The sequence below is a fragment of the Centruroides sculpturatus genome, unplaced genomic scaffold, assembly GCF_000671375.1.
Source record: "Centruroides sculpturatus isolate CEXI.00-Female unplaced genomic scaffold, Cexi_2.0 scaffold206, whole genome shotgun sequence".
Classification (NCBI taxonomy): Eukaryota; Metazoa; Arthropoda; class Arachnida; order Scorpiones; family Buthidae; genus Centruroides; species Centruroides sculpturatus.
The window spans coordinates 1-15,622 of record NW_019384442.1 but is presented as its reverse complement, the minus strand read 5'-3'; the positions used below and the strand labels follow the sequence as shown (position 1 = coordinate 15,622).

Sequence of the window (15,622 nt, the reverse complement as noted above, 5' to 3'; positions counted from 1 at the left end):
GAAGCTGTGAAAAATGCTCAATCTTTAAATTCAAGCATCATTCGTAAACGTCACGGTATTATCGCTGAGATGGAACAATGTTAAAATTATGGCGTGATAATCAAGTAAATGTTGAAAAATTGTGAAATAATATAGGCCTAATTTGTTATACATATGTATTATCTAAGATTTTATTAAACATTTTTTTCTAAATTGTTGTTTTCTTTAGTCTCCGGCCCAATTAAAAATTATTTGTATGCATTTATATGCGAAATTATACCCCGACTTACGCGGTTACCGCTTGGTCCCACCTATCGCGTAAGTTCGGGGTATTACTGTATACATCTTGATAAGATCATTTCAAACATTGAGAAATTGATGATATCTGTTAAACAAGAACATAGACAATTTTTTAGATGGAAAACCTTTTTCAAACTACAGAAAGAATGAAACTCTGGAAGAGAGAGAATGATTTGGAACAACGTAATGGACAGCAGATGATGGCTCCATCAGAACCAAATTACCTTGTTGAAAGCAGCAAGAGAAGAGCCCTAGGTCTAATGAAAAAAGCATCATACCTGTCCCGGCTAGATGAACACGTCACAGATACAGAATGTGAACCTATCAATGAAAACTATTTAAAACACCTCTAAAATAGTCTCCAGGTTTGCCAATACTAAATTAACCAAAACGTTACAATTACGCAGAGCTTTGTGACATCCCCTGACACCCTGAGGCTCTGCATTTGCCAAAATACAAAAACCAGGTATGCAACTTTGACACAGTTGATAAAGCCAGATCTCCTCCTATATTACTATAAAAATGTATACATAGGATTTTAGCCACACACCTCAAAGATTATGAATTCTCAATACGAGATCCACAAGAATTAATTACCAAATTAAATGAAATTATGTTAAAAGACAATGAATACATCACGATACTAGATTTTGCTTCACTATATCTGTTGATATGTTTAGAAGAACCATGCTTTTGCGCACTATGTGATTTTCTTTTTAAACACATTCAATTGGCACATCTACATCACAAACAAGTGTTAGAAGTTGCCCACTTATTATGTTATGTCTTTTTTCAAATATAACAACAATAATTATGTCCAAAAATGGGGTGTGCTGATGGGTAGCCCCTTTCAGAGGACATATGCAAGTTAGTAGTAAGATAACTAGAAAACAATGTTTCAAGTGAGTTCTCACCAGAAATTATCCTTTACAATAGATGTGTTGATGATATTCTGATGATATGGAAATTAAAACTAGACATCAAGATATTAAATGCTTTTAACAATTACTCTCATGGTCTGTGTTTAAAATAGGAACAATACAGTAATACTGAGGCACCCTTCTTGGATATAAATATGACTCTTCAAAATGGATATATTAATATTAGGGTGTTTTACAAACCAAATAATTACCCATTATTCATACTTTCCCATTCATGCCACCCATTAACATATAAAATCATGGCATTCAGAGCTTCTAGTCAGAAGAGCATATACACATAGTTCAAACATCACAGATACCATGAAAGAACTCAAATACTGTATATAGAGAAAATATCCAGAATACATGGGTATAATAAGTCATTCAAAACCTGGCATAAAAAATAGAAAAGAAGCATCCACATCAATTGATACTCAATGAACAAATGCAAATACCAGAAACTAGATGCATAATTATAGATTTTGATAATAGACTCATATCAATTTATAAACAAATTGTTAAATATTTAAATGTCAGCTTATTCTTCCATAGAAATGCCACAATCTACAAATTATTGCATAACAGCAAAGATGAGATAGACAACAATAATGCACTGGGTGTATATTATATTCCACTAACAGATGCAAGATAAAATTGCCAACTTATGTATATTGGGTCAGCAATTAGATCTTTAAATGCAGAATCAATGAATTCAATTATGAGATAGATAACAACAAACTTTAAACCATTTTAACTCACTATGCAACAGAGCCCAGGATGTTTGCAAATCTAAATGAAACAAGAATAATAAAAAGAGTCTATGACCAACATTACCTAAGTACACTGGAAACATTGGAAATATTCAAGAACACATTGAAAAATAGTTGTTTTAATCATAGCAACTCAGAATCCCTATCTTAATGCATGGCAATTGTTAAATATAGGAACTGTTCTACTCTCAGCACCTGGGTGAAATCAACGTTGCACTATCTGGAACCTGTGACTGGTGCTTGACGTGTATACTATATATCACTGTTGACAAACATTTTTGAGCGATTCCTTCGCTCTTCTTCTGGTCGACTGAAATTCCCCGGACAAACTTTATATTATTTGTTGGGATCAGGTGTAGGTTCCGAGGGGGTGAGTCGTTTCTGGCACTAACCCTGTCTCTAGCCTGGCAATCACTGTTGGATGCCAACCTGCCGCTTCCTCCTCCACCATACAACCGCGCATGCCAGAAACGATCCACCCCTTCGGAACTGACACCTGATCCCAACAAATAATATATACTCCGTCCGGGGAATTTCAGTTGATCTGAATAAGAGTGAACGGATCACTCGAAAACGTTTGTCGACAGCGATATATAGCAGCAATATATAGTATATACGTGTTGAGTGCCGGTCACAGGTTCCAGATAGTGCAACGTTGATGGCAATTGTTCTTTGATAACCGTACAAATCAATTATATGTAAATAAGGCATAGACATAAGGAATTTATATGGTTCATTGTTTTTATATTTTTTATTATTGTAAAATTTTTAATTTTATTATTTATATACATGTTATTTTATTAATATATAATAGTTCAATATACGTATGTATATACAATTACAATAAATAATCTCATCAATACACACTGTAAAATATACACATGCTCTGTAGATAGAAAAGCGATCCTTCTATCTACAGAGCATGCACAAGTTTAAGACGATCAGTGCACGGGTTTCCTTAGAACACTGCATTTCAGAATTCGTATGAAACAGATACGTTCGAATAACATCGATTCTGCCCATTTTCTTTTATTCACCTGAAGAAGAACTAAGTTCGAAAACGTTAGTGAAGGTATTTTGAAATAAGCACTATTTTGGTTTCGAGTCAGAAGTAAGTCTCACAATTACAATGTTTAAAAAGATTATATAAATAACATCATTGAAAATTAAACATTTCATGTTAAATTCAAATTTGTAAAACTTCAAACCTGAAACAGGTTTATAAAATAAACTGAAAATGCTTGTTATACTAATGTGTTTGCTGGAGATACATAAGGTGTGGACTTTACAGATGGAAAATTGTTATCTAGTAATAATCTTGAAATATCTCCAAATTCAAATGATTTTCCAGGAACATTACTTATTGATTCCAAAAAGCCTGCACTTTTGAATCATGTGAAGTTTTTATGGAATCCATAGTGAAAATTTCTGCATCCAGATTGGTCCTCATATATATTAGGTTAATATTCTTTGTTTGGAATATCCTTGTTAATTTTCTAAAAACTTGCAACAAATTAGAAAAAAAACTGTGGTAGTCAAGAACTCAAAGGAGGAAATTTCTTTTAATAGACTTTTTGCTTTAGCTGCACTTGTTATGGATGAATTATTAGCTTCTTGGTCCAAATGAAAGCACTGATCAGTGCATTTAATGAAAGAGTACATTAATAACTAGCTTAAGCTCATCCATCTTGTGTCAATTACAGTACTACTATAAATTTCATTTCAGTAGTTCAAGAAATGTGTGCTTTTCTTTCAATGTGTTGTCACTTTAGACTCTAATAAAAATATTTGTACACTGCATTGACATTGCATGATATTTCTCAGAGGTCAACAGAGTGATAAGCTTTACTTAATGCAAGTGAGCAATGCAATGAATTGTTGTGATGTGTAGAATCAATGCCTGCAATTTTGTTGTTACTCATTGAGTACAACCTGTCATTACACTGGCTCTATCTGTAGCTATTCCAACACAGTTCTGATAGTCTAGCTGTAGTTGTGTCAAGGTTCATAATAAAATATCATAAATGTTTTCTGCTGTCTCAGCACTAGCTAGTTCCACTATCATTAGAAACTTTGTCTTATTTCTATATATACTTGACATAAATCACAAGAGTTTGTTGACAAGGGTTGTCTGTAGATTTGTCAGTCAGGTCCAAAAATTTTACTATTCTAATTTCATCTAAGACTTCATTCCATAGATTGCTGCTTCCTAGCCAAATAAAATGTGGTCTGAAAACACACAAATATACTCAATATATTAGTAAAAGGAATAAAAATTTACTGATATGAATGTTTTCATTTGTATCAGTAAATACTTTTATATGGTCTTCATAGCAGAAATAATGGCAACTTTTTATTTGCCATATGCATTCACAGTTGCAAATTTAAAGGTTTCTGGTATGATTTGGCTTGAATAGCATCTCTATGGTCCTTCAGTTCAGTGTGTTTTTTGGATGAAATCTTTGAAAAAGTACCTATCCAATTGTAAATCCATTTTGTTTTCCAACTTGAATACAATGTGAACAAGTCATACCATTGTTAATAGACTGTAACCATTGAATTGTACCTTCCAAGACAGTTTAAACTTTGCAGTCCTTAAATGAGTGGCATGATTACTTTCTGACAATTTTAGTTTTGTAAATTCTCCCACCTCATTATCTGTGGAAGGACCTATAGATCTATCATAATATTTGTATTTTTGGTAGCCCTAGGACGAGCAAGGCTTTGGATCCCTAAAAATAATTATCTGTGAAATTAATTTTTTTTTTTATACATAAGGATTTTTATAAATTCTAACTTAAAATACATGATCTGATTTAAAAGTTAATCCTAGATTATCGAGTTGAGAGATGGCAAGGCTTTACAAAATGTGAAAACTAATATTTTTTAAGATATATAAGAATTTACTTCTATTTTATGCCAATATCTTATAATAATAACAACAAAATTTTACTGTCTAATACTGAAATATTTAAAAAAAATTTTTTACTATAAAATTCAATGTGGTATAAAAATTAAAAGTTGTTTTACAAAAAATTTTCTCTACATTTTTCTTTGGCAAATTCATTGATTAATAAATCAAAATCAATGGATTTCATTTTATTGACATTGCTGGATAATAAAGTGAAATCATTATTCATGGCCATGATTGACCTTAATAAATTTTGGTTAATTTTGATTTTGAAAAACTTCTCTCACCAGAACAATTGGTAATCATCAAGTATTAACGAATTCTTAAAACTGTTTGTGTTTGAAAATGCAATTTCATTATTCTTTTCTCTTATCATCTTATACAAATACAAATGAGTCAAAGAGGATTTTCGATCTCAATAATTAATTTTGATGAAACTAGGGAGTTGCAAAATTTCTTTATATTATGAATCATCAATATCTCCTTGATATTGCTTGAAGATATTTTGTACATGTCTTCAGTTCTTTATTAGGATTGTTAATGTTGATTAAAAATTGAAAATTTGATTAATTTCCTTATAAGACTCAGCTCATTGTTCCAAATTCATATTAATGTTTTTTAAAATTTTCAGAAAAACATTATTTATAAAGTTTTCCTCAGGACTTAACACTTTCATTTGATTGAGGTTCACCTGGGATTCTTTTTTAGTTCATTGTCTGTTTTGTATAATTTGTATCATGCAATAATTGTTTAGCTTCTGCTTTGATTGTGTCAAACTGATCATTCAAACTCATTAGGAACTCACCAAGAGATGAATGCAAAGAATGTGTCTAGCATGTCCTGTGTTGTTTCTGAAAATTTCCATGTTGACCTCATTGACCTTCATGGGTGACCCCGAATATTTTTGTGTCTGCATTGGAATGTTTTTGATACTAGATGTCACTATGCGTTGTAATTTTTATATTAAAACAAACTTTTGAAATATAATTTTTTTTTTTGTTTTTATATTTTTCAATATATTTATTTTGTTTGTGTATTCAATAAAATGTGATTCACAATTTTTAAAATAAAAAATTTTTTAAAAGAAACGGCTTTTATTTTTTCTTATTAAAAGTTTATAAAAGTTGAAAACAGATTGATAGTTTTGGGGCCCCTAGAATCACAAGACCCTAGGACTTAGCTTAGTCTGCCTACAGGTAAATCCATTCCTTATCATAAAGTATGATATTTCTCCCAATACTGGCAAAGAAATCTGTGATAAACTGCTTAGATTTGGATGATTCATTCTTGGTTTCTGGATTGAAACTAATGAGCAAATGTTCCTTAGTCTCAGTGCCTTTAGACTACTGACAGTATGCTACTGCCTAATGTACATGTCACAAACATTTGCAGTAGCAAACTATCAGTAGACTAAAGGCACTGAGACTAAAAACTATACTGTATAGCCAAAAGTACACATTATTCCCAAATGTAGTGAATTAAATATATGCTTTCATTTAATGAATATTTAAACTGCTTTGTATGGTAAAGAGATGATGGATTATAATTGTCAGTTTATCCAATAGGTTATGAAAATTCTGTTCATCCAATTAATTCAATCTTCATCCAAAGCATTACACAAAGATTTATATACTGTTATCTTCTAACTCAAAAGTCACTTAATAATAATTTAAATTTTATATGAATGTTATTTTAATTAATATAAAACAGATTTTTTCACTATAGAATTTAACACAAAGAAGTAAAGCAAATTTGTTTAAAACTTTTTAAACAAATAGTAATATCAAAATTTACATTCAATTTAGAAAGAACTGTATTAAGATTTTATTGTAAAAAAGCAATAATTTAAAATTAACATAGTCAATTTTTATACAGGAATTAACAGAGAATATTGTCATCAGAAAGGTAAAACCAGCAGTTGCTGGCCAGGGAATTGTAGAAAAGCAAAAGAAATTACGAAAGACATATAGTCCAGACTTTAAGTTGCAGGTATTGTATTTATTTTTATATTCATAGATTGAAAATTTTCCATTGTACATGTTTAACTTGTGTGATAAAATTAAACTTTTATTTGTTTCAACAATTTTCTTTGACATTTTCATAATGATTTTAAACTGATAGATAACATTTGAAAAAGCATTCATAATTTATTTTTAATCATTATTGTAGTTATTTGCATTCTATGTAGCAACTTAATTATATGGAAATTTAAATATAATTGTTAAAAGTATTTTATGGCTTATCAGTAGAGAAATTACAATTTATATATTTTTAACTAAATGTAAATTATAAATAAAAAAATAATTTCCTGATGAAAACTTTGGAAATGCATTGATAAATTGTATAGTAAATTCCTTTTGGAAACTTATATGATATATTATTAAAAATAAAAATAGTTAAATAAAATTTTTATAGTGAAATAACGTACAAAAGCTGTTCACTTATTTAACCAGTATAAGCTACTTAAAAATTTGATAAATTTTATATTCTAGAAATTATTTTAGTGAAACTTATACAGTAAATTCTGAAATGTAAGTTATATCAATGTTATATAAATTTACTTTATAATTTACTTTTTTAATTTACAATAAAAGAAATAAATTATAAAGTTTAAAATTGAATAACAATTTTTAAACAGAGTTCATCAGGAAATTTTTCAAATTAATACATTTTAAGAAAAATATTGGGGAAAATGTTTACAGTCAATCTTTTTAAAAGTATTTCACTTACTTCAAAAAAAAAAGTAGTTATAAGCTTTATAGAAAATTAATATATTATATAATNCCGATCACCCACTGTATATATAATTTCAAATGGAATTTAAAATGTTTTGTTTTTGAATTTTATAATTTTGTCATTTTTTATGTTGTTTGTGTCTAACCAATAGTGTTTTCACAGTCCAAAAGTATTTATTGTAGTAATTTCATTTTTTTTTTTTATTTAAAAAAGATTTACTAAATCAAATTTTGAGAAATTAGTGCAGTGACTTTTGCTAAAGAGAATTTTTTAACTTTGTGAAGTGATTTGATGGAAGTGATTTGATCAAAAATAAATTACTATTTTAAAAATTTTATCATTTTTTCAACTATAAAATGCATATAATGAGATTTTTCAGAGATTTAAAAAAAAATTTACCTTGTGATACTTGTCATCTTGGATTACATAAGAGAGAAACAAAAAGAAGTTTAACCAGCTTGAGGCATAACACAATTAAATTTAAACCATTAAAATTGAACAATATTTAATATAATAAGCATTTGATAAGCTCAATTTATTATTATTTAGTGATAGAATAAAATGACATGCAAGGATACCAGTTGTTACAGTTGAACAATTTTTAAAATATTTATTAATTATAATATTAAAATTAATGAAATAAAATATCCACAATAATTATTTAATTAAATGGCAAATTCATTAAGTTGAAGTGTACAGTACATCAAACAACATATAATACAGTATAGTGAGGTTTGTTTATGAATATTGCAAGGAAATACTGAATGCCAAACTGTGTGTGTGTGTGTGCGCGCGCGCGTGCGTGTGTATTATTTTTTCTTGTTGACCTTTCTTTACAAATGATAACTTTGAAGTGCCATTTCATTTAGGTATAATAATTATTCAAATACTGCATTTAACATTGGTACATACAATTATGAAATTCAAATACTTTTCATTATTTTCTCATCATGTCTCCTCTATAAATGTCCCAAATGGCATCTGTTAATTACCAAAAGTGCATGTGTCTCTAAGTACGTTATTGATGATTTTGAAATCCTAACATTTAGAGATTCTGGACAAAATCTCAAACAGTTAAATAAATCTTGAATGTGTATACATACTGTAATGTACTGTACGTGAACAAGAAATGTTAGATGTTTGTGAGTGGAAAGTGCCAATACTTTTCTTAGTAGGGAGTAGGATTTTAAAAACTTGGAGTTATTTTACATTAATTTTTACAAATAACTATATTAATTAAAAGAAGAATTATATTTGCAAATTAATATAATTCTTCTTTCGATATAATTTGATTTTTAAAAAGCTTGTAAAACAACAACTTTCTTGAAATAATACATTGAATGCATTATGTAGAAAATAAAACCATTTTTTTATCTGTAGGATTTTCTTCTAATTTTGTGAGTTGGTAAACAGTTTATAATTTGTGAGCTTTAGTCCTGTAAGTGCATGTGTTCTGTATATGTCAGTGTTTTTCAACCTCTAATGAATCGTCGCCCCCTTTCAACATAGTATTGTCCCCTTCAGTAAAACCGTTACATAGTATCGCCCCTTGGATAGGTAAGAATTATGATTATAATAATTAAAATTAGGAACTCTGAATTATTTTTATCAACTTAGTATTTTTTTCTTATTACTATTATCAGCCATTTCTAAGATGCCATACATGTGATTGTATTTTATATTTTTATTTTGATATTACTTCTCTAGATTTTAAAATTTTTCTCTAAAGTATGTTGTTGCTTTTTCATCTTAAATAGAAATATACATATGTTGTTACTTTTGAATTTTCTTGAATAGATGACTGTTTAATTATTTAAGAATTATATTTTGAATATAGGCTAATCATTATATACTTATATAAGAATATCTTCACTCATATCTCAGGACAATATAGCCATTTGTTGCTGCAGAATCTTAAAAACCTTCAAACAAACATCATTTCAGAATTGAATGAAATGTTTAGAAATAACTAAAAATATTTGAGAACTTTATAAATAGTATTCCAACAAAATAATTTTTCATCAACAAAACAATTTTGTTCTGATTAGGAATATACATTTTAAATTTGAAATAAAACAAAATGAAGATTATTGGAAATAAGATGATAAATTAATACAGTAGAACCTCGAAAACTCGGCCTAACGTGGACCGAAGGGTGGCTGAGTTTGTGAAAATGCCAGGTTATCAGGAATGGGGTTTAAAAAAAATAAGTACGAGTGTTTCCTCAGAAAATACTGTACTGTACTTGTATGTATTGTTTACTTGAGAATATAACAGAGAATAAACTGCCCAAATACCCTTAAACAAAGGAAAAGTACGTCCTTTATGAAGGCATAGANTTAATAGGCCTGTAGATCTCTACAATTACAATGCTATTAATTACTTCTGAAAAATCATGAAGACAGAAAAGCAATCGACATTGGACAGATTCTTTAACCCCATGACTAATAAAAATGCAAGATCGTGTATATATGTATTTTTATTATTACATATGAATAAACATAGTAAGAAAGTATATATTATTTATTTTTTTGGGGTCTCCAGAATGAATTAATCAAATTCCCATAGAAACCTATGGTAAATCGATAATTGGTTAACGAACAATTCGGATAGTGAACAAAGTCTTGGAACGGATTATGTTCGTTAACCGATCACCCACTGTATATATAATTTCAAATGGAATTTAAAATGTTTTGTTTTTGAATTTTATAATTTTGTCATTTTTTATGTTGTTTGTGTCTAACCAATAGTGTTTTCACAGTCCAAAAGTATTTATTGTAGTAATTTCATTTTTTTTTTTTATTTAAAAAAGATTTACTAAATCAAATTTTGAGAAATTAGTGCAGTGACTTTTGCTAAAGAGAATTTTTTAACTTTGTGAAATGATTTGATGGAAGTGATTTGATCAAAAATAAATTACTATTTTAAAAATTTTATCATTTTTTCAACTATAAAATGCATATAATGAGATTTTTCAGAGATTTAAAAAAAAATTTACCTTGTGATACTTGTCATCTTGGATTACATAAGAGAGAAACAAAAAGAAGTTTAACCAGCTTGAGGCATAACACAATTAAATTTAAACCATTAAAATTGAACAATATTTAATATAATAAGCATTTGATAAGCTCAATTTATTATTATTTAGTGATAGAATAAAATGACATGCAAGGATACCAGTTGTTACAGTTGAACAATTTTTAAAATATTTATTAATTATAATATTAAAATTAATGAAATAAAATATCCACAATAATTATTTAATTAAATGGCAAATTCATTAAGTTGAAGTGTACAGTACATCAAACAACATATAATACAGTATAGTGAGGTTTGTTTATGAATATTGCAAGGAAATACTGAATGCCAAACTGTGTGTGTGTGTGTGCGCGCGCGCGTGCGTGTGTATTATTTTTTCTTGTTGACCTTTCTTTACAAATGATAACTTTGAAGTGCCATTTCATTTAGGTATAATAATTATTCAAATACTGCATTTAACATTGGTACATACAATTATGAAATTCAAATACTTTTCATTATTTTCTCATCATGTCTCCTCTATAAATGTCCCAAATGGCATCTGTTAATTACCAAAAGTGCATGTGTCTCTAAGTACGTTATTGATGATTTTGAAATCCTAACATTTAGAGATTCTGGACAAAATCTCAAACAGTTAAATAAATCTTGAATGTGTATACATACTGTAATGTACTGTACGTGAACAAGAAATGTTAGATGTTTGTGAGTGGAAAGTGCCAATACTTTTCTTAGTAGGGAGTAGGATTTTAAAAACTTGGAGTTATTTTACATTAATTTTTACAAATAACTATATTAATTAAAAGAAGAATTATATTTGCAAATTAATATAATTCTTCTTTCGATATAATTTGATTTTTAAAAAGCTTGTAAAACAACAACTTTCTTGAAATAATACATTGAATGCATTATGTAGAAAATAAAACCATTTTTTTATCTGTAGGATTTTCTTCTAATTTTGTGAGTTGGTAAACAGTTTATAATTTGTGAGCTTTAGTCCTGTAAGTGCATGTGTTCTGTATATGTGAGTGTTTTTCAACCTCTAATGAATCGTCGCCCCTTTTCAACATAGTATTGTCCCCTTCAGTAAAACCGTTACATAGTATCGCCCCTTTCACTACAAAATTTCAATGCCGAGGGCCAAGACTAACGCCAAATTCATACTGCATTGAATAGAATAGTGACTAGTATATCGTCATTTGTTTAATTATTGTACGATATAACAAATAAAATATCTAATTATTCTTAATGTAATGTTTTACTATATTGCCCAGAAAATTGTTTTTTGTCCCCCAAAATATAAATTGTTAGTAATTGCCCCTCAACATGAAAAAACGCCCACATGGGGGCGATATCGCCCCCGTTGAGAAACACTGGTATATGTGATAAAGTAGTGCCATTCTATTGAAAAGTCAGTTTATTGGGAGGTTTTGTATTTATGCAAAATTCCAAAATTCATGTGTGATCTGAACATAATAGACATTTCTATACATTTTGCAGCTCTTCACACTGTTTTTGATTTATTTATACATACTCTCTTTAATCAGTGTGAATATGATAGAGCTTGACTACACTGTGTTAAAATTAATTGAGAAAAACTTGCAAAACATTCCAACAATAAATTATTGGAAATGTTGATTTTGTGCAATAATTCATGTTTACATCATAATTTTCCAAATAGATACTGTATACATATGATTTACAAAAAACTCACATGCTGAATAGTATGAGAAAGTTGTTTTTAGGTATATTGTTTTCATACTGACTTACTGGAAAGAAAATACATTAGTTACATACTGAGATAAACCCAAAACTCATACCAGCTGTTAAAAGCAATGTTCATTTAACACAATACAATGCAAAATATGAAGCAATTACACCAAAAAAACTTCCAGCAACCAATTTTACACTATGCTAATGTTTTTTACCTTAATTTGTAGGTCATTATGAAGCTAAACAGCTTTGAGTTTTAAGTTTTAACTAATAGAATAAGAACATTAATGGTTGGCTGCTAAATAACATAAATGTATGATTAAAAAAGGACAGTTGGTTATAGCCTTAGTGGCAATTAAGGAGTTAAAGGAGGAAGTTGAGGTAGATTGGAACAATGCCAGAATTATAAAACCTATACTTAGTAAGATTGATTTGAACCATGTAGAAGGGGTAGAGAGAGAGAAATTCTGGACTGGTAATCCATAAACTATAAAGACCAAATAAGAATATCTAGCACATGGAAAGTATGGTATGTGTGGAAAGTATGTGAGTGATGGATACATTACATCTTCATTGATGCAAGACAATTGGATTTTGAAAGATTGTAACAACACCTTCATCCACTCATTTTATAGTTTAAAAAGGCATTAAAATAAATGAACTTAAATGACCAACCACTAAAACATTCCAAGTTTGAATTGAATACAAATTCTATTTGTTAAAATGTCAATGATGCTGTTTAGCCTGGTGGTGACCAATAAATTAAGGTTGAAAATGTTAGCATAAAGTAAAATTTGTTGCTGAAGTCATAACCAATTTAGGCAGTTTTCCTATGAACACAGTAATGGTTATTTATGACATTAAGCATATATTTTTGTGTTCTACTTATCATATTAAAGTGTATATTCTCATGTTTTTTATATAACTGTTGTTTATAATTTTGTAAAGTATGCTAATTTTTGAAGCAGTGTTCAACACATAAAGCAAGCTTATGGGATCATGTTTCACAGTAATAAATTGTCTTTTTTCTACTACCTTTCTTACTTCTGTCACAAACAGCATAATCTCTGTGGCCCTTTTTTCTCAAATTTCATGATGAGATGATGTTTCCCATTTATCCTTTTCTTTTTATCTGTAGTTGAAGATCTCTCACATTTTCTTTTATCCATATTTCACATATTACCCATCAGTTGTCTGATAAAAATGTTTCTAAAATTTGTGTGGCAACAAACTTCTTTCATTTTTTTTTTTTAATCAAGGAAATATAATGTGTATCTGTTTACTACAGACACTTCAATTAGCCAAAAAAGTAGCCTTTTCCATTGAGAGACTTCCTTGCAGATGCATAGCTGGAAATTATCTGAATGAGATTAAAAAAAAGTAAATGCTGTTCACAAAAATCACACATTTGTGGTTTTTGTGAACAGAACTGTTTTAGTTAAATTGTACATTAAAAGAAATTTTTTCCTCAAATTGGATTTTGAAGAAAAACTTTGGCCAAAAAACTTCTATAGAAGCTTGATGCTGGCCCCTGAATGAGGCTGAAAAATATTTGCTTCTCATTTATATTGACAGCATTACTGGAAATGAATGAAAGGTCAGTTTATTATCAATATGATTGTTACATTTTTACTGTTTAAAATATTAAAAATTAAATAATAATGTTTTAAATCTGGTTTTAGTGTCTTTATAATACCAGTATTTCAGTTTGAAAATTTAGGCTGAAAACAGGTAATACTGCTATTGCAATCCCTAATCCTAATTGACATTATATCCTATTTTCAATTCTATCAAAGAGAAAATTCTTGAGAATTTTGTAATCCTGGTTTGAAGGTGTGTAGGAATGCTACAGATAGATAATTCAGTGATCCAAACTTAGAGTTTATTTATTTTTATTTTGATTGATTACATACATAACTAGATGCATTTCTGGCTGACTTACATTTTATGGCCTCTCATCAATAACTAAAATTATTTACAGCTAGGTATAAGTACAAAATTAATTTAACATAAAAATGATAACAAAACTGAACATAATAGTAATATCTTACTTTGTATTGAATCAACTGTATCCTTAAAATTGAAAGTATATGAACATGATATGGAGCATATTTCACATCGATACATACAGCAAATGATAATGACTGGTAGAGTATATTAGATTATGGATGTTTTGTGCTATCATAATAGGCTATTAGTCTTTAAAAATGAACATGTTATGTTAAAGTGTAACCACCTTGTGGCCTTTTCTAATTGGAATATAGCTGGTGATTCCAACAAGAAAAGAAATAACAAAGAACTTTTGTCATCTATGATTTAAGAAGGGAAGGTGGTAGATGATGATATCATCATTTAGCATCTACTTGACTTGCATGTATATTGTTTATCATCAATATAATTACAAAGGAAGAAAAGTAATCTTTTTATTCTATAAAAAATTTTTTTTTTTGCATAATTTACTCATATTGAAGCTGAGGTATTAATAATAATATATGTTTGGATACTTTCTTTTTTGATCTTGATAGATGGAAGTTAATAAACTGTAGATCTTTCTCAAGATCCACAGTAATTATAATAATTTAATTACAATATTCCAGTTTATTTATTCCTATTAATTTAATTGATATACTGTTTAACCATCTATTCTCTTTATATAAAATACTTATCTTAAAATCATCACAACACTTTTTTTGTTACACACAGACACACATCAGTGAATCATTGTAAAATTTTTGAATGAGTGAGCAAGATTATGTATTGTATACCACAGGCTGCATGATCTTTCCATATCTATCTATCTATCTTCAGGTCAGAACAAAAAATCACATATGGTGGCAACCAATACCCATTGGAGACCATCACGAATCCCAATACTCGCATGCACACTATCATTATCATTTCACTTTGCTTCTTGAGAAAATCCTGCAGATCATTTTAAAATCATTGGATGATAGGGTAGGGCTGAGCTTTTGTACAAAGGAAAAGCTTTTGAAAAAGGGGGAAATAAAAATAGAAATGGCACCAGGAATCGATGAATTGTCACATAATTTTTGTGATGAGGTCTAAATTGGGAAGAATATAAAAATTTAAAGATTTTATAAGTTCTATTCTTTGCATGTTATTTTATTTATCACCTGATGACAGTAGATTAAGCTTATTAAAAGTAATTAAATATTATTCAGTTTTAATCAATTGCTTTAAATTTTTCTTAACATCTCAAAACAGTCAATATTTTATTTTATTAATTATTTTTTACC

General features: G+C 28.6%; 1 protein-coding gene across 1 annotated transcript in view; it reads left to right on the top strand.

Moving 5' to 3' along the window:
* Nucleotides 1–7,024, top strand: part of LOC111620180 — a 42,156-nt gene extending 35,132 nt beyond the window's left edge. Inside the window, exon 3 of the mRNA XM_023362063.1 lies at nucleotides 6,756–7,024. Coding sequence (XP_023217831.1) covers nucleotides 6,756–6,896 — 141 coding nt within the window. The 3' untranslated portion in view covers nucleotides 6,897–7,024. The remainder of the gene's footprint in view (nucleotides 1–6,755) is intronic.
* The last annotated feature ends 8,598 nt before the right edge of the window (nucleotides 7,025–15,622 follow it).